The following is a 24,900-nucleotide window of genomic DNA, read 5'->3' on the forward strand; positions in this document are numbered from 1 at the left end:
AATGACTGCAGTGGACGGACAGTGACCCTGAATGAAATGGCCCCTGCACCGAATCGTATTCCCACCTGGGGAGCGAGGGTGAGGGCGCTAGCTTCAAGAGCTCGGCAATGAGGATTTATGGTGGACAGGGAGACGGCAAAATAAAACACCAAAAGGGATGGCCCTTAAATCTCATTCCCAGCCCAATATTCATTGCAGTTGCAATCGGGTGTCCTGATAGAGCGTTGACAAAACGACTGCTGCGTTCAAATGATGGCTTTTCTCTCTACTAATATTTAACATCATTAGAAAATCATTAGAAAAGCATCATAAAACCTGGGATTATGACTAGAGCATTAAACACAATGATTATTCAGTGTGTTCCTTCCCCGCTTTGCCTTGGAAATGAGATTTGTTTCACCGTGGCTATGTAGGTGAAAGCAAGAGTATTTCTCATAATTACTATAACATTTGAAAAACATTGCCCTGCATGAATAACTATACCATTTATGTGATTGTGTTTTCTTCCCCAAAAGCAACTTTTTTCAAGATTCTTGTGATACCACAGAAGGGCAGTAATGCAATTCTACAGAAGCATTAGCAGAATAATTCAAATATCTCTCCATACCTCCACCTACGAGGCGATGGCCGATCATATATAGCTTTTTTGCATTGCCAGACAGACCTAGACAACATCCCTGAATACAAAACCAGACGCTAAATAGCTCAAACGTATACACACACTGCATATCTTATTGGTTAAAAATGAATCATCATTCAAACACCATCCGTTGTCAGCAATATGGAGAAGGGAGGGGGGCGTCACAGTTGTTCAGCGGGAGGGGTTGGGGTTACGGGGGGTGGCTGTAGAGTGTTAAGGCAGCTGACACCAGTGCTCTCGCTGCAGCCATGGCTGCCACTGCGGTCAGGCCACAAACCATTAGCAACACAGCACGCCACAGCAAATAACATTCACAACGCTTCGTAGTATTTTCTCATTAAAAAAATACACCAACACATTCTCATAACCATACGGCTTATTCAGCATGGACTAATCTGTACACGGAGGATGGATGGATGTACTATTCCACTTATAGGAGGAGGACGGCTGTGTGTTACTTTTGGGGCTTTTCTCGGCAGCCCCATTATCAGCAGCAGCCATCAGCACAAAGATAAAAGATCCTAATGGAGCAGACCCCGGTGGAGATGAAAGGTGCAGAGGATGGCACACTCTGTTTTGAATCCCTAATGCGGCCCATGTTTCTAGGGGAACGGCCGTCTCTCAGGCCCCTTTCATAGGGCTCCCCGCCGGGGGCCTCAGGGATAAAGGGCTCTTCTTCCTTGTCACGGAGCGCTAAGGTACTGACCCCTTGACCCTGCCCTCAAAGGCTCTTCAAAACCTCCTTAGGAGGCACGCAGATTTCAGAGGGGAGCATATCCATGTCCTCCAAGAATCAATCTAGGCACGGACAATGGAGACACAGTGTGGTAGGGTTAAACCCAGCAAAATACACCCTGTGACATCACCAATATTAACCTCACATGACCAATGATTGGTACACTGCATATGAATGGAAGGCTCAATGATCACAATGAGGATCGGCAGAGAGAGAGAGAACGTGACTGTACCAGGCTATCCACCATCTAACTAAATGAGCTAACATTGCAGAAAAGTTCAGAATAAAAAGATAATACAACTTTTCTGTACTTGGAGATAAAACATTATCTTCTTGTGTTCTTAGAGATGGGGTGGACTACTAGCGAACTCTCCTTGCAGCTACACATTCTTTTGGGGGCAGGAGAAGAGACAGGCTAATATAAGAGCAACTCCTTGTCAAGCCTTTGAGAGTAATTCAACTGACACTGATGAGAATCAATGTTCCTTTGAATGCATTACTTGGCAGAATCGGGGGCTTTTGTCCCTTAAACTTAGCCGTCGAAAAATGATGCACTTCGAACAATGGGGGGAGAGGTGAAAATATAGAGAGTGAGTGAGAGAGAGGGGGGGAGAGAGAGAGAGAGAGAGAGAGAGAGAGAGAGAGAGAGGGGGAGAGAGAGAAAGTCTTCTCTCCCATTCCCTTTCACAGAGCCAAATGGATTCCGAGCACTTTATGCATTAATCAATCAATATCTCTCACTGTACATCAACGGCGCGACCAAGTTATGAATGACCTTTGCAACAAAAAAAGGACACTTTAATGCACACAAGATAGCTCGTAGCTTAGTAACTTCAGCCCGGTTTTTATCACGCATGATTACACCTTCACAAGGCACAGGGCCATTAATAGTGCACTAAATATGACGAGGTTAGTCGTTATTCAATTTGCACATGGACAGGGTTGGGGGTGGTGCCACTCACCAAGCTCACATGTCTGCCCGCACCCAGCTCTATGCACTATGCTTTTGTATAAAGAAATATTATATTAACACAGATTTGTATCATTATTATTATTTTCGCTATTAGATTTGTTTAGTGCATTAGAATATGATAATGCCACAAAATGAAAAAGGTAGACAGTCACCAATCACAGGGGATTTGTATTGGGGCTCACATAAGCGTTAAGTGCACTTCTTTGTAGTGAAGCTCAAGTGCTAATTTAAAGACGGTTCCTATCTTTAGATGAAAGAAGACTAACCCCCATCACACTTGAGACAAATCACAGTAAGTGCAGGGGTGCACTCCAAACCTGCCTGTTGACAATCAGGTACAATGTCACCCAACAGTTTGGGTCGATTACATACAACAACAACTACAAATGTTTCTGCCCTCTCTACACTACAATAGAGAAACATTCCAATTAACTATGTTCACTAATATATTGTATTGGCAGGTAAGCTGAAGTAACAACTTCTTCTAAGTAGTAATGTATCACAAGCAATCTCTCAATCAAATGAGTCACTGCCCAGTATTCTCATGATGTTAGGAATTTAAAGTATTTTCTTCTTTTTGATGAAGACACAAATCTTTCATCGTGCATTTGGTCACCCCTCATGGCAAGTACTGACTCTTAACTTACTGAGCAATCAATTCCAATAATTTCTCATTAAATGACTGAATTTTTGAAATCAGATAACATGCACCAGGAAATGTAAAGATACTTTTCTGGAGGCGGGAAACCGAGGGCAGACAAAGAAGGGAAAGAATTAGCCTTTTCTCAATTTCTTTCTTTTTAATGGGCTGGAATAAGAAAACGGGGCAGGCAGGCAGGGTAAGGGCTGTGGTGGGGGTGGGGGGGTATATGGGATTGGGAAAAGGGTAGTAGTGGTGGAGGGGTCTCTCTGTGCCCCGTCCTCAGCGCTGTTGGAGCGTGGAGGTGAAGCGTGGAGACAGAGTGGAACGGACAGGAGCTGACTGCACAGAGAGCCACAGAAAGGAAGAGCTCAGGCCAGGAGCACACATTAACACTATTGTGGGCCACTCACAATGGGGCCTGGAAAGTGACTGCGGAAGGCCCTTAAACAAAGGAGACATCGTTCTCTCACCCACACCCAATTAGATTTTCTTGCCCCGTTTTACATGACAAAAACACGGTCCATTTTTCCCAATTCCCCCTGCCATATTGGGCCCCGTTGACACAGGACCAGAGGAAACCAAACAAACGGCAGATTAGCGCTCGGTCTGGCTGATTGACAGTGACCTGCACCGTCCATTCAGACACCGCCACTGTAACGCCATAGTGCTTCTCGCCCCCAAATATGTGACCCGTCTCAACCTTCCCACGTGCCCGAGATATTCAACATATACATGAGAGAGACACTCATTTCCAAAACAGACCCGATAATCATTACTTTTTTCTCACCAGGTCCTCTGAAATGATATTTCACACAGCCCAACAGGAACTAAATATACTGCTCAAAAAAATAAAGGGAACACTTAAACAACACATCCTAGATCTGAATGAAATAAATAATCTTATTAAATACTTTTTTCTTTACATAGTTGAATGTGCTGACAACAAAATAACACAAAAATAATCAATGGAAATCCAATTTATCTACCCATGGAGGTCTGGATTTGGAGTCACACTCAAAATTAAAGTGGAAAACCACACTACAGGCTGATCCAACTTTGATGTAATGTCCTTAAAACAAGTCAAAATGAGGCTCAGTAGTGTGTGTGGCCTCCACGTGCCTGTATGACCTCCCTACAACGCCTGGGCATGCTCCTGATGAGGTGGCGGATGGTCTCCTGAGGGATCTCCTCCCAGACCTGGACTAAAGCATCCATCAACTCCTGGACAGTCTGTGGTGAAACGTGGCGTTGGTGGATGGAGCAAGACATGATGTCCCAGATGTGCTCAATTGGATTCAGGTCTGGGGAACGGGCGGGCCAGTCCATAGCATCAATGCCTTCCTCTTGCAGGAACTGCTGACACACTCCAGCCACATGAGGTCTAACATTGTCTTGCATTAGGAGGAACCCAGGGCCAACCACACCAGCATATGGTCTCACAAGGGGTCTGAGGATCTCATCTCGGTACCTAATGGCAGTCAGGCTACCTCTGGCGAGCCCATGGAGGGCTGTGCGGCCCCCCAAAGAAATGCCACCCCACACCATGACTGACCCACCTCCAAACCGGTCATGCTGGAGGATGTTGCAGGCAGCAGAACGTTCTCCACGGCGTCTCCAGACTCTGTCACGTCTGTCACGTGCTCAGTGTGAACCTGCTTTCATCTGTGAAGAGTACAGGGCGCCAGTGGCGAATTTGCCAATGTTGGTGTTCTGTGGCAAATGCCAAACGTCCTGCACGGTGTTGGGCTGTAAGCACAACCCCCACCTGTGGACGTCGGGCCCTCATATCACCCTCATGGAGTCTGTTTCTGACTGTTTGAGCAGACACATGCACATTTGTGGCCTGCTGGAGGTCATTTTGCAGGGCTCTGGCAGTGCTTCTCCTGCTCCTCCTTGCACAAAGGCGGAGGTAGCGGTCCTGCTGCTGGGTTGTTGCCCTCCTACGGCCTCCTCCACGTCTCCTGATGTACTGGCCTGTCTCCTGGTAGCGCCTCCATGCTCTGGACACTACGCTGACAGACACAGCAAACCTTCTATCCACAGCTCGCATTGATGTGGCATCCTGGATGAGCTGCACTACCTGAGCCACTTGTGTGGGTTGTAGACTCCGTCTCATGCTACCACTAGAGTGAAAGCACCGCCAGCATTCAAAAGTGACCAAAACATCAGCCAGGAAGCATAGGAACTGAGAAGTGGTCTGTGGTCCCCACCTGCAGAACCACTCCTTTATTGGGGGTGTCTTGCTAATTGCCTATTATTTCCACCTGTTGTCTATTACATTTGCACAACAGCATGTGAAATGTATTGTCAATCAGTGTTGCTTCCTAAGTGGACAGTTTGATTTCACAGAAGTGTGATTGACTTGGAGTTACATTGTGTTGTTTAAGTGTTCCCTTTATTTTTTTGAGCAGTGTATATTATCTAGCTCCCAAACTGTTTGTTTTCATATTATCTCCAAACAAAAGGGCTGCTCTTGCTTGGGGTTAGCCCCTTCCATCTCTCTACAGCAGAGTTTCTCAAGTCTAGTTATTGTAACTGTGTGTGCTGGCTGTTTAATAGCCATTGACTTGGTTCATTAAGGGAACAGGGAAGAGTGACAAGGACCTGGATGTTAATACTACTCCCTGAGTGCAACGCCACCCTTCTCAGACACCATTAGTCCCTGTTTTAAAATTCAGATGACCACAGACCATAGATGCTACAGTGTAATCCCTCTCCATTTCTAATAGGAGTCACACAGGGGAGCAGCACCAGCTCCATCCCCTACAGAGGGCTGTGGGGCCTGGGGAGAGGAGAGGCCTTTAGCCTGTATGGTGCACTGGGCTATACTTCCTGCTGCACTCTGACCTCTCTGCTCTCTCTCTCTCTCTGCATCTACATCATCATCAGCGTGTTACAGCACTGTCTAACCTGCTCCTGAATAGACAGAGGTTGCTCTCACCTGCATTGACACCGGCTGTGGGTACACTGGCTAAAGGCCCAGACTCTCTCTGGATGCTGCGGGTTTATCCTGTACCTTATGACTCTGAATAAGGCTGTTGTTGTGCATTCTGAATCTCAGACCAAGGACTTATATAAAGTCAAATATTGTCTTTTTTGGGGCCAAGTTAATAAACTATTTCTAAACTGGCCATCCAAGTCTACATGTATCACGGCAGGGAGAGCATTAAAACTTCAAAAACAAGTGCATGAGACCATCAGCCTGAGTGAGCGAGGCGAAAATCTTTTTATAGCAGCACTTGGTCTAACATAGCGGCACAACTCTAAAGTGGGCCTGAATTGCGTGTCCTTTCCTCTTGACTGTGCAGCGCGGCTGAATTGACTCGATACGCCAGGCTCTCCTGTATGCTTACTGAGCAGGTAGCGTGAAAATTGACCTTTGCTTGCTTTCTTAACAGTGGATTATTCATCTTAATGCTTTAAATTGGTCAGGGTGGTTTTTCTGCTGCCTTCCAACATATTTTCCTCTCTCTCTCCCATCTTTGTGTCTTCCAAATTCATTTTTAAATGAAAGAATATGCTTTACAGAACTCTGAGGGCTCAACAAATAACCATGCCAAAAATCCCGGAACAATAAAAAAGGAAAAAGCCCGTATAAACTGCTGCAGGGATTGGAAATCAAAAGGCAATGATTGCATATGCAGTAACCCTTTTATAGGCAATGTGTGAAACAAAGACAATAGGAAATTCAGAAAACAGATCTGCCCATGCTTTTATCTGAGTTATTTCTACTCATGAGTAGAAATGAGGCACTATTTCACGAGGAAATGCAGAGCTTTAATCTGAAACCCATGAGTGACACAACAGAGAGAAACACACTTGTCTTCTTGGCCGTATTCATTCTGGGTAGTGTTTGAGAGGCAGGCCTTTGTCTCAGTGGCTGTGCCCTGCATACTGTAATGTAAACAGACACCAGGTCGAGAGGATGGCCAAGACACATAATACAACACGTTTAAGAAGCAGATAAAATCCCTCAGATGGGAACTATGTCTTTGATGCAGTGCTTCTGCTCTAATGACTGGTGAATCTCCTCTCCACCGACCCGCCCTGTCTGAGGGGCCCGCGCCCAGACACTGCACTAAAATAATACGCAATAGTCATTTTTCTGGGAGTTTTTGCACTTAAAATACCATCCATCAGTGGGCCCGGGCGGCCTCCTCTGGCCCATCTAAACAGGCTTGTGGGTGAATCTGTCTGGTAGCAGCTAATAAAATAGCAGTGACAGGGCAGCGGGCCCAACCAGACAAAGAGACAGTGTGAGGGCCATGCCTTCCACCGGACCAGGAGGGATGCCATAAATCTAGCCCAGTCAAACAGCAGGAATGTCCCAGTTTGTCAAAAACAAATACAGTCTTGTCTTGGATCGTCACTGGGCAGAAAAAGGGCCTCACATCTGGTTAAATAGAGTCAGCCAGACTTCCACCATGCCCAGCCCAGGCCATGGGCACGACTGACTTCCAAATCCAGACTTCGGCCCTTCTTTAACAAACAGGCCATCACACGGAAACTGCTGTCCAATCAGAAGCCACAGAGCACCACCACACGACCCCTCAACGCTCTGCATCTAAACATTCATCCTCTATTAGGGCCAATGTTAACACTTTGTTTGAAGCAGGGAGGGAGATTCCCCTGCAGTATGCAGACACTGGGCCAGGAGCTGAAGGTGTGCTGTGATCAATATCCTGCCCAGTGTGGGTGGTGTATAGGTGAGGCCAGAGTGGTCCTTTGAGGCCGGGGGGGACAGTGTGAGAATCTCTGTCTCTGTACTGTTGATACCCAGCCTATCCCTGTGGGGGGAAATGTGATGATGGTTGCCGGGGGTAACAGGAGACATCCCGAGCCGAGCCAAACACCTGCTCCCCCCTACGGACCGCTGATAGATCGTACTGATGTCACCACCATAACAAACCTGGACTCTCTCTCTCTCTCTCTCTCTCTCTCTCTCTCTCTCTCACCAACATATTTCTCCATGTATTTTTCTCCTCACTCATCCATACCCTCCCTCCCTAGAGAATAATCAGATGCAGGCTGAATCAATGGTAGGAGTGCAGGCCCACAGGTAAAGGTTAGCAGGGTTCACTATTGAATTATTCCTGCTCCTCTCTCATCACTGCCATCTGCCTGGCTGCTTTTAATTGATGAGGTGGAGGGACAGACAGCACAAGGCTATGACGCCAACGCACATACACAACGCTGTATGTGTGTGTCTGTGAGAGAGAGAGAGTGGGTATGGTGTGTAAAACACACACACACAATCAGACACAACAGTGGTTCTCTCCGCCAGTCATTGACATCTATCACGGGACTGATAATGAATCATCTCTTGCTTTCAGCCAGTGTTTGTTTCATCTGCCTTTATTGTAATGGAGCCTTCAGAGTGTGAGGGCAGGTTGGCTGCTGGAGAGGGCATTCTTTACTCCCTGGTTTTGTTCTGCTGTCAGGCTGGGAGAGCCGGGGATGCTGAGCTGAGACTGAACTCATCCAGAGCAAAGATCATGGCCTTTGATCTGCCAGTGCTCTCTGGGGGGACAAACAGGCCTTATTAAAAAAGACTAAATAAAGCTTTCCTTGCCTCCATTCTAAAGTTGCCAAACTTCTCCACTTCTCCACTCTCTCATGTTGCCTATGGTCAAATTCAGCTGCCTTGATTCTGACAGTGAGTGAACTGTTTGGTCTCGCAACACCAAAACATAGCAACAAATAAAGCGATCTAACGGCGTTTAAGAATTTATTGGCTCTTGTTCCCAGAATACCTGACATACACAAACAGTGCAATCAATAGCAAATGTATCCGAACAAGGGCCTACTGGGCGTGAGATCAAAATGTGTGCCTTGGGTGAAGTCCAACTAAGCTACAAAGAAAACGTATCTGCTTATGTCAAATGAAAGGTTCCAAGTGCTAGTGATCGGCAAGAGAGGTAGCCACATTACAGACGTATCGTAGAGCGATCAAATGTTAGGCTGTGATGGATTTATCGATGTGCCTGTGTGTGCTGTCCAGGATGGCCTAAAACAGAGCTTTGATTGGATGGGATTTATATGGAACACTTGGCGTTATTGGTGTAGTGTGATTACAGAGCCAGTGAAATGAGTCACACTGGGGAACTGACTGTGATACACTTACATTACAGCATTTCCTCTAAATAAACCAAGAAGGCTGCCAAGACGCTGTCTGCACTAGTGGAACACCAGCCAGCCATGTTGCACATCTGCAAAGACGCTGTCTGCACTAGTGGAACACCAGCCAGCCATGTTGCACATCTGCAAAGACGCTGTCTGCACTAGTGGAACACCAGCCAGCCATGTTGCACATCTGCAAAGACGCTGTCTGCACTAGTGGAACACCAGCCAGCCATGTTGCACATCTGAAAAGACGCTGTCTGCACTAGTGGAACACCAGCCAGCCATGTTGCACATCTGCAAAGACGCTGTCTGCACTAGTGGAACACCAGCCAGCCATGTTGCACATCTGCAAAGACGCTGTCTGCACTAGTGGAACACCAGCCAGCCATGTTGCACATCTGCAAAGACGCTGTCTGCACTAGTGGAACACCAGCCAGCCATGTTGCACATCTGCAAAGACGCTGTCTGCACTAGTGGAACACCAGCCAGCCATGTTGCACATCTGCAAAGACGCTGTCTGCACTAGTGGAACACCAGCCAGCCATGTTGCACATCTGCCAAGCCGCTGTCTGCACTAGTGGAACACCAGCCAGCCATGTTGCACATCTGCCAAGCCGCTGTCTGCACTAGTGGAACACCAGCCAGCCATGTTGCACATCTGCAAAGACGCTGTCTGCACTAGTGGAACACCAGCCAGCCATGTTGCACATCTGCAAAGACGCTGTCTGCACTAGTGGAACACCAGCCAGCCATGTTGCACATCTGCAAAGACGCTGTCTGCACTAGTGGAACACCAGCCAGCCATGTTGCACATCTGCAAAGACGCTGTCTGCACTAGTGGAACACCAGCCAGCCATGTTGCACATCTGCAAAGACGCTGTCTGCACTAGTGGAACACCAGCCAGCCATGTTGCACATCTGCAAAGACGCTGTCTGCACTAGTGGAACACCAGCCAGCCATGTTGCACATCTGCAAAGACGCTGTCTGCACTAGTGGAACACCAGCCAGCCATGTTGCACATCTGCAAAGACGCTGTCTGCACTAGTGGAACACCAGCCAGCCATGTTGCACATCTGCAAAGACGCTGTCTGCACTAGTGGAACACCAGCCAGCCATGTTGCACATCTGCAAAGACGCTGTCTGCACTAGTGGAACACCAGCCAGCCATGTTGCACATCTGCAAAGACGCTGTCTGCACTAGTGGAACACCAGCCAGCCATGTTGCACATCTGCAAAGACGCTGTCTGCACTAGTGGAACACCAGCCAGCCATGTTGCACATCTGCAAAGACGCTGTCTGCACTAGTGGAACACCAGCCAGCCATGTTGCACATCTGCAAAGACGCTGTCTGCACTAGTGGAACACCAGCCAGCCATGTTGCACATCTGCAAAGACGCTGTCTGCACTAGTGGAACACCAGCCAGCCATGTTGCACATCTGCAAAGACGCTGCAGTAGAATCCTATTAACATTAACCTCGACTAAACTCATAATAACCTAGTCACTAAAAACTCATATAGTACACAAGGTATTTTCACACTATCAGAAATGATACAATGAACATGAACTCACTTCTCTCTCAAAGCACTTACGGCTTTTCCTCTCCTCCTCTTATGCTTCCTGTCTGACACTGTTGCTGCTGCTGGTTTAATCAAACCCATCAGAGCCATTCTCTGTACGTCAGCGCATCTATTCTCAGTTCCCCTTTCTGCAACCACAGAGCCTGCAGCCCTCTGTGCCCTCAAGCCAGACTGACAGGCCCACAGGAGTGTCTGTGGTCACTCTCTCACTGAGTGACAGGGAGGCAAGCAGGGCTACTGCATACCCCCCACCCCCCCACCCCACCCCCCACCCCACCCCCCACAGACCCCTCCGGAGTGTGCAACCCAGCACCCTAAACCGCTGCTCCCCACCTCTGCTCAGATATGCAGCAGCAAAGCCTCAGGGCCTGGAAATAGAACTCATTAACACGGTTAGTAAGTACAAATGAGAAGACTGTCTCCTGATGGACGGTCTATCTTTTGGATCAGCTTTCAAGAAGAACGCCTGGTAATGACGGGAGCGAGGGAAACCAATATTATAATGCGCTGCCTGTCTCCTCTCGGCTCAAATAAAGGCCTGAAAACTGGCTCGATGACAGGGAGCGAGGGCCTCTCTCACCCACACACCCGCTAACTCTGTGTGTGTGGACACCTATGTGTGCACTTATTTATGAGTGTGTGCAACATAAAATCCAGCTCAGGTTTACACCCATGTGCCATCCTTGATGCTGAAAAGCACACACTGAGCACAGCACACATAGTGAACAAACTCAATAGGGCCTAGTGTATCTAAGTAGAAAGCTGATTATGCAAAAAGCTTTTCATGTTAAAAGTTCAGGTTGAAAAGTAGACATTTTGTCTAAACTTTGTTTTTGAATAAAATATCTTTGTAGTTTCTGAGTTCACCCTTCACTTGGCCTCCTCTCACTATCCCTCTGTTTCTCTCTTCCCCTAAAGCCTGGTGCTCTACTCCATAGGCCATCTATTGGGTTGACTGACAGACACACAGTGGGCCAGTCTTTGTTCACCTGCCAGGCAGAGAGAGGCTGAGGCAGTGCAGCCAGTGGTCAGTGCCATCCAGACCAGTGCTTAGTGCTCTTGGGTACAGTCATGAAATGTAGGAAGAATGAATATGGACACAGGACGTTTTGATTCATAGTCTATCCGAAAATAGGATCGTGGCTTTCTGGTAAATTTGCTATTGCAGGATGAGCCAGCAGTGGAATATATACAGAGGCCATCTATAAACCAGGGGGAAAGAAAATACTTACTTGTGTGAGTTTGGACAGCAGGGCCATATGAGTGCGACTGCGTAATGTGCACAACTGGTAACTCTATAAAGTCATTATTTCGGCTTTTTTTATAATAAAAGGCTAGGTTTTTTTTTTTAAATGAAAGGTAATGTATTTATGAAATTCCTGCCACGTTCTGTGGACAGCAAACAATTTCCTCTGCTCCCTGTGCCCCTGGGTCCTGGATAAGAGGCCAGCCGTCTGACAGGAGCCAGACTGGGCACTGGGCCCCGGGCTCTACAGGGGCCCCTCCTCACCCTACTAACCCTCCTCACCCGCCCTCGCCCAGACCTCATCTCCACTCTGCATCACCGCAATAACAGCCTTTATTAAAACAGCATACAGCAAAGTCAATTTCAGATTGGACATAATATGGCGTGGAAGAAGGTTAGGGGCTATAATATCCTGTTCCTGGGAAGGTTTACGTAGCATTTTAACAAGCATGAAAAAAGGATGACATTCCAGGGATGGCTGCTGTCCGTCTCCTGTGCTCCTCCTGTCTGTGGGAGGGAGCTTTGCTGCATGCCGCCCCCGCAACGCCATCGGAGCGTGGCCAGGCTCACCCCTGCTTCCCCTGGCTTCTGCTCTCACAGCCCCGCCACAGGACCCGCTCCTTCAGGAACACTGTGGGAGCTGGAGAAGGTAAAGCTCAAAGCCCAGCTAATGTGCAGCTCTCAGGGGCAGGCAGGGGGCGAGAGGAAGGGAGAGGACCTGGCTTCTATACTGCATGAGCATGATATATTCCAACCTAGTTTAGGTGAGGATGGTTTGAAAGCCCACCATTTCCCCCCACTGTTGACATATCCTGTCGGCTGTCCAAGAGCCTCCGTAAGGGCTGCCAGAGAGCTGGGGGCCTCAGAAGATGAGTGAGGATCTGGTATTTGCCTTATTAGCACATTTTTTTAGGCATGAAGCGCTTTGCCAGCTTTTTTGGGACCATAGAATTATGTATGAGACGGAAAGGGAGAGAGGCAAGTGGGGATAAGAGGGATGCCTCTGTTGTCAGGACATGGCTTGCTATTAAGTGTGTGCCCCTGGAAGCGCACCCCTTTTAGTGAAACAAGCAGCGGGTTTCAAATTGGATTCCCCCAGTATGCAGTAATTCCACGCATCTTTTGGCCTCATTTCCATTTGCCCATGCAAACAGCCTGCATGCTGCTCTGTCCACTCGCTAGGCCACACCCACTGGGATGTGCCGGCCAGGCTCTTGTTACTGCGCTTCCTGGTTAGAGACCTGAGTAGCAAGATCTGCTGGTGGGGTGTTTACCATGGCTACTGCAGTGTCACTATCCAGCCCACCCGTCACCCCTCTATACCCCCCCTGACTGCTGCTACACCCCTGACTGACCAGGCAGGCCCCTGTGTACTGAGAGACTGGAGACAATGAGTGGAGGCTGCTCTGACGGGCCACGGCTCCAGCCTCCCTCCCAGCCACCTCACAGACAGGGATTTCCTCCTGCGATGAGAGCCAAGCCGTCACAGACCAGTGATCAAGGGCCTGCCATCTGTGGCTGAGGCAGATTTACAGCAGGGGCTAATCCACACCGTCAGCCCTGTTTGTTCTCCTTCTCAGCCTCCTCCACACACACACACACTCACACTGCTTCCCTCCATATCTGTGGCCTGCTCCACTCCACCACTCCTCCACTAGGACCCTAGTCACTGGCAGAAGGGCACCCACCATGCAGTAACCATTTAACTTTGCCCTTTTTAAAAAGCATGATCTCATTCTGTTCAGTGCTCAAAAAATAACTTTAGTCCATTAACTGGTATGAAATGAGAAACCCCAATGTGTCAGTGAGTTATATGCCCTGGTGAACATCACTCATAAGAAATAGTGTCATCCAATGCCCGAGTGTCACACTAGCTATCAGTCACCATACACACAAACCCACACACACACACCTACCTGGAACCTGAGTTTCTCCTCTCGTCTCTTCTCCCCTCCCTCTCTCTGCCAGTGTATCCAGTGAGGTGTCGGTGTCTGGGCTGTGTGCAGTGTGTTAGTACAGGGCAGCAGTGGGCTGTGCTCTGTGGCCTCTCCACCCAGGGACAGGGACAAGGCAGCTGTGTGGCTTGGGAGTGGGTGTGGCTGGGGTCCCTCTGAGGCCTCCTTTGTCCCCCCCCCAACCAGCCAGAGAAAGGGTTAAAGAAGATAAATGGAGGCAGAGCCTCAGAGGAACGTGCTTAAGCAGCACATTTTCAGAGCGGGGGCAGGAATTTAAACAATGGCTGCCTTTTATCCCAGCGTTGGTCTAATTGGATGGGAAATTCATCTCTGCCGCCTTAGCAGCACTCTCCCTTGATGCTCTACAGAGGGGAGACATGGCACCAAAAACCTCTGGCCTTCAGATTCCGTCCACCCAGCCGCCCGCACCCCACAGCTTCCTCACACAGACCTTTCACCCAGCAAGGCTTCCTGTGTGAGTGCATGTGTGATTACACACCTTGCAAACACTGTCCTAGTCTCTGTGCTGCCTGCATCTGTTAGCAGAGATAAGCCTACTTGTGTTGTCATCTGTCCTTTTTCCTTCATGACGTCACTCTGGTCTTTGATACAGTGGTCAGGGCTCCTAGGGCTGCTGCAAGGAGGCTGCTGATTGGGGGGAGCCTAGTTCCTAGCTAGCTCCTGTGGAGACTAGTAGCCCAGCACCTAACACCAACAGAGCAGCGCTCCAAGCCCAGCAGCAGTCAGGGGAATTACTGCCTAGCTGACCCAGAAATCTAGGGTCAGCTTTGTTTTAACAAGCAGGGGAACCTTCCACCACTTTAGCAACTGTGCCTCGACCACAAGAAAGGGTCCTGCGCCTCCGAAGAGCTAGCGGGGAGGAAATTAAATATTACACCAGGAGGGAATGGGGGGTGGGGGGGAGGACTGGGTCATTCACTGGTGCTGGGACAAGGCATTAGGAGGTGAAGCGGCAGTTTGGCAGAAGGGGGGTGGAGACTAGGAATTCACAACAGTTCATTCTCGCTGATGAAAAGGTATGTTCATTATCAGCGTAATTCGATCAAGATGCTCAAAGGGGGGGGTAGGAGAGCGAGAAAAGGCTGACATTCTTTATTACACACTTCATTTCATTTAACGGACCTTTAAAAACTATATATAAAGGGAAAAAAGAACGAGCGAAGGAGAGAGGGAAAACTGTGCCCTGGCTGTTAAAGGGGAGGTGGCAGCCGTTCCAGAAGCTCTTGGTCTGCACCCAGTCTTTTCCTGGCAGAGAGCGCCCGCTGGCCTGTAAGGTGGGAGCGAGCAGAGCCTGACTCTGTAACACAATCAATCAGGCCTTCAGCGCTGAGCCTCGCAGAGCTCCGTTTGGTAAACATCAAGTCACAGGCTATTAAAGGATCCTCTGGCTTTCTAAAGTCCCAGGATGCCAGACTGTTCAGGAGCATGACAACGACGGCCCTTAGCACGGTGCATAGCCGCTAACAGAGTCACTAACACAGGATAGGGACTGGGAGAGACATTAGGAGATTTCTATGCTTACGGATGTCTTGATAAAACAACACCCTGTACACATGAGCAATTCCACCCTTTGACCTTGTGATACGTTTACAATGAACTCCCCTTGCCTTTCATCAGTGTGTTACAATCAGCCAAGCCTAATGATCTAATTCCTAACAACCCTCCCGTTCTATTTCTTAACCTCTCAGGTCAAAAGTAGCTGAATTACTTTTGGGAAAAGATGAGGTGATTAAATTAATCTACTGAAGGACCTGACAGCAAGGCAATCAAGTCATCTTCAAAGTATACACTTTATGCATGCATTAACCTTGAACTAAACCCTACTAGTGGCCTGAACAATTATCACAGAGTAGAACGTTTTTTATCCACCATCTTGTAGTGTTTGTCGTGTGTTTACTGTGGGATAATGTGATCTGGAAGACTGTAGTTTGATGTATCTCCGAAGGGGGGCTGGAGGGAGCGCCCCCAGCATGTGTGTGTGTGTGTGTGTGTGTGTGTGTGTGTGTGTGTGTGTGTGTGTGTGTGTGTGTGCGTGCGTGCGTGCGTGCGTGCGTGTGCGTGTGTGCGTGCGCGTGTGTGTGTTGCTCTGCCCACACCACCCCCGTGCAGGAGCCCATTACCTAACCTACAGCTAGCCTCACTCAGTTTCTTACAAACGGGGTTATCCATTAACGCACATCAAAGGTTAAGAAAGAAGATATATAAATAAACAGAACCTCTTGTTTGTGAACCACACCACAGCCCCCCTCCTTCCTCTAACACAAAATCCGCAACCCCCCCACCCTTTTAACCTAAGTGGGCTTCCTCTTGCTTTTACATGTTCACTTGTCCACTGTACTGTAGTCATTAACATATTTGGAGTGCAGTGAGCAGAAAGCTTAATTGTCCTTAATTGCTCGTCTAAATGTGTTCTCTAATGATTTGCCTCAGATCTGTGACTGCCTTTTGCGCAATTTCCCAGCCGCTGGCTTCATTATCCCTGCCTCCTTGGAACAAAGCATCTTCAGAGGCCGGGCCTTTTTTTACATAACAACACACAGAGGGAGTGTGAGGGAGGGAGGGCAGTGACGGCACTCTGCGGGGGGACACACAATGGAGGCCCTTTGTCAGGGTGCAGAAGTTAAAGTGATTAGAAAACCAAATCTGTGCAAAGACAGTGTTAATTGACCGCTGCTCACTCTTTTTTAATCTGCCCCTAACAAACGACCAATCCTGGCTTTTGTTTGTGCGTTTTGCTGCTGCTGCTGTGGGTGTATCTGTTGTTACTGCTTTGCTCCTCCTACCTCTGGCCTGATGGCATCTCTGAATGTGTCTTTATTGGCTGAACAGCAAGGCCCTGTAGCCTCCATTAACTGCAGGCACAGCCAGGCCTGATCTCAGAATTATTATTATTATTTCTCAGAAAGCATCCAACTGAATTGTGCATATATAGGAAAAAAGGCTGTATTCAGAAATGATTAGTTACAGTAAATTTAGTTTTGACTAGGAAAAAAGATGTGAATATACATTTTCTGAATACATGCACTATTCTGAACTAAAAATATATAAATAAACTTAGAGTGTAGGGTTTGTGCCTGACAGAATGGAGGCACAGTAGCTACTTCCTGCCTTCTACCTGTGTGGGAGGAGTAACAGAGGGCAGGTGGCTTTCCTGTTAGATGTGCACTATGTGCCAGCAAAAGTAAAACAATCTAGAGCACGCTGTATTTTGAATACAGAGAAAATGCCAAAGAAAATAAATTGTGCACCATTTTATCATCGTTTTACCTGCTTATATCAATATCACAGCACAGACTCAGTGGCATTGGGAGCTGTTTGTCTTGTTTGAATACGATACGGCATAGACACTTACTCACGTTTCAACCACTGTTACTTTTTATAATCAGTTTATCAGTATGTTTTTGATTACATTTCCCTTGTAGGGAAAAATAACAACGGCAACAGCAGCACTGTCACTGTCTAAACGTGGCTGGTTCCATGAAAGTAATCAAATTATCTTTGATAATTAACATAAGCACTGATGCTCATATCTATACCGCAGAGGACATAAAATAAAGCCCTCTTTAGTCCCTGTGTGAAGTATACTGAAGCAGCTACAGGTACAGCCAGTAGCTGGTGAATGTGTCTGTATCCCATTGTAAAATATAGTAGCGAGTAAGTCCTCCCATTGTAAAATATAGTAGAGAGTAAGTACTCCCATTGTAAAATATAGTGGAGAGTAAGTACTCCCATTGTAAAATATAGTAGAGAGTAAGTACTCCCATTGTAAAATATAGTGGAGAGTAAGTACTCCCATTGTAAAATATAGTAGAGAGTAAGTCCTCCCATTGTAAAATATAGTGGAGAGTAAGTCCTCCCATTGTAAAATATAGTAGAGAGTAAGTCCTCCCATTGTAAAATATAGTGGAGAGTAAGTCCTCCCATTGTAAAATATAGTAGAGAGTAAGTCCTCCCATTGTAAAATATAGTGGAGAGTAAGTCCTCCCATTGTAAAATATAGTGGAGAGTAAGTCCTCCCATTGTAAAATATAGTAGAGAGTAAGTCCTCCCATTGTAAAATATAGTGGAGAGTAAGTCCTCCCATTGTAAAATATAGTGGAGAGTAAGTCCTCCCATTGTAAAATATAGTAGAGAGTAAGTCCTCCCATTGTAAAATATAGTAGAGAGTAAGTCCTCCCATTGTAAAATATAGTGGAGAGTAAGTCCTCCCATTGTAAAATATAGTGGAGAGTAAGTCCTCCCATTATAAAATATAGTGGAGAGTAAGTCCTCCCATTATAAAATATAGTAGAGAGTAAGTCCTCCCATTGTAAAATATAGTGGAGAGTAAGTCCTCCCATTATAAAATATAGTGGAGAGTAAGTCCTCCCATTGTAAAATATAGTGGAGAGTAAGTCCTCCCATTGTAAAATATAGTGGAGAGTAAGTCCTCCCATTGTAAAATATAGTGGAGAGTAAGTCCTCCCATTGTAAAATATAGTAGAGAGTAAGTCCTCCCATTGTAAAATATAGTAGAGAGTAAGTCCTCCCATTGTAAAATATAGTGGAGAGTAAGTCCTCCCATTGTAAAATATAGTGGAGAGTAAGTCCTCCCATTATAAAATATAGTGGAGAGTAAGTCCTCCCATTATAAAATATAGTAGAGAGTAAGTCCTCCCATTGTAAAATATAGTGGAGAGTAAGTCCTCCCATTATAAAATATAGTGGAGAGTAAGTCCTCCCATTGTAAAATATAGTGGAGAGTAAGTCCTCCCATTGTAAAATATAGTGGAGAGTAAGTCCTCCCATTGTAAAAATATAGTGGAGAGGAAGTCCTCCCATCGTAAAATATAGTAGAGAGTAAGTCCTCCCATCGTAAAATATAGTGGAGAGTAAGTCCTCCCATCATAAAATATAGTGGAGAGTAAGTCCTCCCATTGTAAAATATAGTGGAGAGTAAGTCCTCCCATTGTAAAAATATAGTGGAGAGTAAGTCCTCCCATTGTAAAATATAGTGGAGAGTAAGTCCTCCCATTGTAAAATATAGTAGAGAGTAAGTCCTCCCATTGTAAAATATAGTAGAGAGTAAGTCCTCTGTATCTTACCTGTATCAGCAGACGGACACTTGCGGATGGTGAAGATGGTGCTGAGCTCCTCCTCATCCTCAGGCAGGCCCTTCTGCAGGAGCTGGAGCTTCCTCAGGCTCTCGCTGCGCTGGTGCTTCATGGAGCGCACATGCTGGACCAGGTTGAGCTTGGCCTTGGTGGAGTAGTTACACAGCACACAGTGGTAGTAGCAGGCATCTCCCTCCACCGCGTTCTCCTGATGCTGCAGGTGCTGTGGGAGGAGAGCGAGAGAGAGAGAGAGAGAAAGAGAGGAGAGGGAGAGAAAGGGCTTTTAACTGACGGCAGACAGCTAGCCAGGCACCACTGACTCACTTTCACTCACACAGTTCGCAAATGAACAAATCAATTACCAATCACGGCCCTGTTGTTTAACACCCAGCCCTCTTCCACACTGTTCTGTTTGGACTGAGCCCTGAATCTCTCTCTGTGTCTGGCTGTATCTGTCTTTGGACTAACAGGACAGGAGAAGAGAGGGGTGGGAGCCGGGCTGGTCTCAGGGGCCCAGGCGCGGGCGAGAGACACACATCACGCACCCCTCAGAGGACCACAGGACCACAGCCCTGGCAGACGGAAGGGAGCATTGATCCCTGTCACTCAAGAGAAGGCTCTCGTCTCTGAGAAGGAAACTCCAAACATCTGCCTGTTCATGCATGGGATGCTAAATATTGATCAGGGCCAGTCAAATCCTCCCTATCACAGCAAGCGTCAGGGAGAGAGAGGGAACGCGGAGAGAGAGAGAGAGAGAGGGGGGGACCACATTTTGAAACGAGCTAGAACATTCCTCAACAGGGTAGTGACCTTCAGGGGACAGAGACTCCACAGTATTGACCTATCAACCCCATCATTTCCTCTAAGTGCCCCACACTGACACTCCAACTCCACTGTACCCCACACCCGACACACACCCTATAATGACACACAACGTGCCCCACACCCCACAGACACCATCTCTCCCAACACCACACCCCACCACACCGCGGACCCACACACTAATTACCACCTACAAGGCCCAATCAATAGCACAATGCCAACACAATATGGCCCTGACTAGGGGATTGGTAGAGGTATTGATAATTATCCTATAAAGCAGGGTCCTGATCATTCCATGTTTACAATGGAAGGGCCAGACTCAGTATGGCCACTGTTCTCACTGCTTCTCATGCCTGTCATGTTCTGTTCATACAGCCCACTCTGGAGTCTAGCTGTGGATTTCTGGGGCTGCAATCAATGTCAATCATCAGAAGATGTTTCTTTCTATTCTAATCTTCATGGCCTCGTCTCTTGTGAGATTCAGTGGCTGAGTGGGTGAATGGGCTGAAAACAACAAACACTTCACTGCCAGATGGGGACTAGATCAGATAATGAATCCAAATAAATGTACTTTCCGTCCATCATTAATGCTCCATTAAAAACTGCCAGGAAAATAAATACATGTAAAAATTGTGATTTCTTTGTAACAATGGCTGGGTTTTCCATGCATGGCTTTGAAAGCTTTTGAGAATTGCATGTATAGGCAACGAAAATAAGGCAATTGGAGCTTAGTGGAGATACAATTGGATGCATTTGATAGGTAATTATTAATCCTAACCAAGACAATTGCTACTGCAATTCGTCATATCATGTGAAAACTGAAAAGGCTATGATAAAAATAACTTTAATACACAATGCAAGCACAAGCAGATTATAAGAAAGATTGCTACATTTCAGTATCGTTTTATTTGAAACAGGCTTCATTTTGAATGTGTGGCTTCATGCTGAGAAAGAGGGAAAAATGGCTGTTATCCTGTATCTGCCTCCCACCACGACTCTCTTAATCTCCCATACAGGCCACCCCCCACACTTAGACAAAGGTCGGGAAAAACGAATTGATTAATTAAGAGGAGCCTGAACCGGCTTGCCCTGCAGTGAGGCAACATGTTTAGATGGTTGGGAAATGCAAAAGCAATGGAAACATTACATTTTTAACCACATTACATCTGAATCAGGTGTTGACAGCCTGGGCTGAGAAAAAATCATAACAATATTATGTTCCCAGAAATGCTCCCGTCCTTTTCTTCTAATGTTTAATTTTCTGGTAATATTGTAATATCGCTATGGGCTTTTCTGGGCAATTGTATTCCATTCTCCCTGGTTTTATATTTCTCACTTCTACACCTAAACGTACATTAGGACACTGCTTCCAGGAAAAGGAAGGGAGTTTTTATTTTTTGCAAGCCCCACAGCTCTGTGTAATAGAGATATTAGGTGATTCTAAAAGGGTCTGTCTCTCTCTCTGTGCTCTCCCTCCTCGCCTCGTTTGAAGCCCTCCATGATGTCATTGAATAGGTGCTGCTGGATATTCTGCTCGTGCGAGCTGTATCCCTCCTTTCTCCTCCTCTCCCCCCTTCTCTTCCGTCCACACATATTGCATCAGAGCTCAGGTACAGAGAAATCTGACAGACAGATTTACTCGTAGATAACACCAAATCCATTGTGTGATTGCTGAGCTGAGAAATGGCACACTGTTTTAAGTCATAGCAGATGTCGAACAAAAAAAATGGAGCGAGATGGACTTCTTACCGCATTATGACTCAAGGCTGAAAAAATCTACAAGGAGACAGTGAGTTCACACAGAAAAAACAGACGACACCTGACCTAAACTTCAAAGTTGGTTTGAGGAGGTAGAAAAAAATCCTGGGAGTTTTACAGCTTCCCATAAAAAAGGCAGGATTTATGCAGGAGTGAACCTGAGACTGCCTGGCCTAGAACAGGCCGTATATCACCTCAAAACTGACTGGGCTGTAGGCAGGGCCCGACTCAGTCCAAACCAGACCTCATCCCCTCTGTATCACCACCTCTTACAGACCACAGACACCTGTAAGTGTGTTAACAACCACACTTACTCAAACAGCACCGGGCCGTACCAAACAGAGTGTGGGGGTGATGGAGGACTGTTGTTAGAGATATGGGGCCTGATCAGTACAGGGCCAACACAGCAGCATACCCCCCTCCCCGGACCGGTCCATCTGACCAGTTGTAGGTGGGAGCTCTATATGAGAGACAGGATAAAACACTACCCATGGGAACGGGGCTCTCTGATACACCCCCATGCATGCGCACGCTCACAAACATGCGGGGTTCCATCAACATTATAGATGTGAGAGAATCTAGTGATCCTATCTAGGAGCACACACACACGTACACACAAACGTTGGATGTGAAACACAGTAATGCATTAGACAGGGCCTGTGTCTGTTTCCTATGATCCTGCAATGAAGCCCCTAGCTGATAAATCACCTCCAACTGGAGTGCAGGAATTCAGCGGTTTAATTAAAAAGTCATGTTGGGAGAGAGAGCTGGGAGGAGCTGGCCTGGCCGCTCCAAAGGAGAGGAGGCTGCCTGGGCTGCCCTACACCGGGGCCCCTGAGCACCAAGCACCCCACTGAGGCCCTGAGAGGAGCTGAGCTACAGAGATGGGTAGAGGCTGGAGGATGGCTGTCAACCCTTCCTCAACAGGCCGCATGGCTTCAGTTCCATTTAATTGGCCGGGAATTTACGACAGCCGTACAGGAGACAGGAGTTTTAGCCGAGCATGGATAAGAGAGTGGGAGCCCGGAGTGCTGGAGAAGGATATGGCGAGGGAGGCAGAATGTGTGTGCTGTTCTGTAGCCAGGCCTCTGTACTCTAGCTCCTCTCTCTGTGGGGGTTGAAGCAGGGCTCTGTGCTCGTACAGGTAGAGAGGGACAGGGGCGGTGTGGGCGCCACCACATCATCTCTCTGGCAACTTAACACTGCACCCTGGCCTCTCAGTGGGCAATATAGGGACAGATCAGTTACAACACCCACCCAGAGTGCTGCATACACCTGCATTTCCATCCACTTCAATGGGATGTAAAAATACACCTTCAACCAAAACAGTAGCTGGGAGAGGAGAAGAGAGGAGAGCCAACGTGACATGGACGTGGGTATTACTGGAAGGGTGGAAGGTAGCTAGAGTGCCAACACAAGCCGGTAATTCCACAGAATGGCCCCCAATGGAGCAGTATAATACATGCACACACATAAACACACACGTGCAAACTAAGGTGCGCGCACACACACACACACAGAGACAGGCACGCACACACTCTCCATTATGATCATACCCCAATTTCCACCATTACATTTGGCAGTGCTGTTAATACAAAATTAATGCATTAAAACAGATGACTATCCACGGGCTAAATGGCTATCAATTCAGCGAGAGCTGCCAAATTCCCTGTGTGAACGAGCCAGTGAGTGTCTGGCTGTGTATTGCTTTGTAATTATCCCAGTGATTCTCAGCACTTAAAGGTAAAGCTGGACGCTTTCCGGACAGCACTGAGTGTGTTTGTGTGTGTGTGAGCGCTGGTGACAGGAGGAGAACATGGGACAGAGGCAGGGAGAAGACACAGAACCAACAGTCCACAGTGTGCTGCCATGTAAACCTGATCCATATTCTTTACCATATCAATGAGGATACCATATCCGGTGATATCATAGTGCCAGTAGTCATGGTTTCTCCATTGACCGAGGGGCAAAATTATGAGCTGGTTCCAGGCACAAGGCATGTTGATGAATAATGTCAAGTAGCACCTATGTTATTCACACACACTGATGTCATGGCAGCAATTATATCCAACGAGGTCATTGTATTTCACTGTGAAAAGATACAAAGAAGATGGGCTGAAAAAGCCACTCTGGGCTGGGTGTAGAATAAAACACCACTGCTGTCTTATATCTCAGTGTGTGAGTGACTGAGCCGTGTGCTGGCACAGGTAGCCCTGGGGTTGTGTGTGTGTGTGTGTGTGTGTGTGTGTGTGTGTGTGTGTGTGTGTGTGTGTGTGTGTGTGTGTGTGTGTGTGTGTGTGTGTGTGTGTGTGTGTCTTGGCGGGTTGTGTGGGGTGCAGGAGGCTGGGGTCTTGTAAAGAGGGGCTCTGGGATTCCCCTGAAAGGAAGGTAGGCTGTTTAGCAGAGAGAAGATAGGGAGAGCGGCTGGAGTCTGAGTGCTTGCAGCTTTGCCTGTGATTCCCACTCCGCCGGCAGCAGCAGGAACAGCAGCCACGACCACAGAAGCCGCTGCGGGTGCCAAGTTCAGCGGCTGGTTCGAATTAGCCACTGCGAGCGGCGACAAGCCCAGACATTGCGCTGTGGCTGGGGGGACTGCATGTATCCGCCCCAAACTGCATACCTACTGCTTCCTGTCCCCCTCCCCTTCCCCTCTCTCCTCTCCTCTCGCTCCCTAATCCCTCTCTGCCCAACCCTGGGCTCTCCCCTTTTGTCTAAAAGCACACCAGACAATTAGTGACTCTCCCTACTGCCAGTGGGGCGATGATCAACTGCTACAAATGAAAAAACAACAGGCTGCATATTTGTCTGAGAGAGAGAAAGGAGGCCTCTTTGTCATCGGGGAGGGCAGCGAGGTAAAGATGGATGACAGTAGCTCTCTACAGGCTGGGCAATAGGTAAACACAGGCCGCTGGGAGCACAGTGGGAGTCAGGGGGGTCACAGTGCCTTAATACAATACTGCTGCTGGCTGGGCCTCGGCTTCATGCAGCCACTCAGCCTAACTTTAACATTAAATAAAGCAATAATTATTGAATTCCTTTTTAATAAGTAAGATGCTGGAAAGTAAACAATGGGAACATAATTGCAGAGGGAAGGCAATCAATGCAGCCAGTCATTTGGCCCATGTTGATTGTGTATGCTGGGGAAGCATGTCTCTTTGTGTGGCTGGGGAGCGAGGAGGGGTGGCGGGGTGTAGTGACAAGCAGCCGAATAATACATTCTCACATACACTGGGCGAAAACAAGGGTTGGATAATCGCTTCTTCAATATTGACCCTGGGCTCGAAACAATGGCTCTCAATCAGCTGATCAA

At 47.5% G+C, this 24,900-nt stretch overlaps 1 protein-coding gene across 7 annotated transcripts in view; it reads right to left on the bottom strand.

The window, feature by feature from the left end:
* Positions 1 to 24,900, bottom strand: part of zfhx3b (zinc finger homeobox 3b) — a 261,030-nt gene that overhangs the window by 54,370 nt on the left and 181,760 nt on the right. For all 7 annotated transcript variants that reach the window (XM_045689152.1, XM_045689157.1, XM_045689156.1 and 4 more), the window contains one exon: positions 19,002 to 19,233. In XM_045689152.1, coding sequence (XP_045545108.1) covers positions 19,002 to 19,233 — 232 coding nt within the window. The remainder of the gene's footprint in view (positions 1 to 19,001; positions 19,234 to 24,900) is intronic.

The sequence above is a fragment of the Salmo salar genome, chromosome ssa11, assembly GCF_905237065.1.
Source record: "Salmo salar chromosome ssa11, Ssal_v3.1, whole genome shotgun sequence".
NCBI lineage: Eukaryota > Metazoa > Chordata > Actinopteri > Salmoniformes > Salmonidae > Salmo > Salmo salar.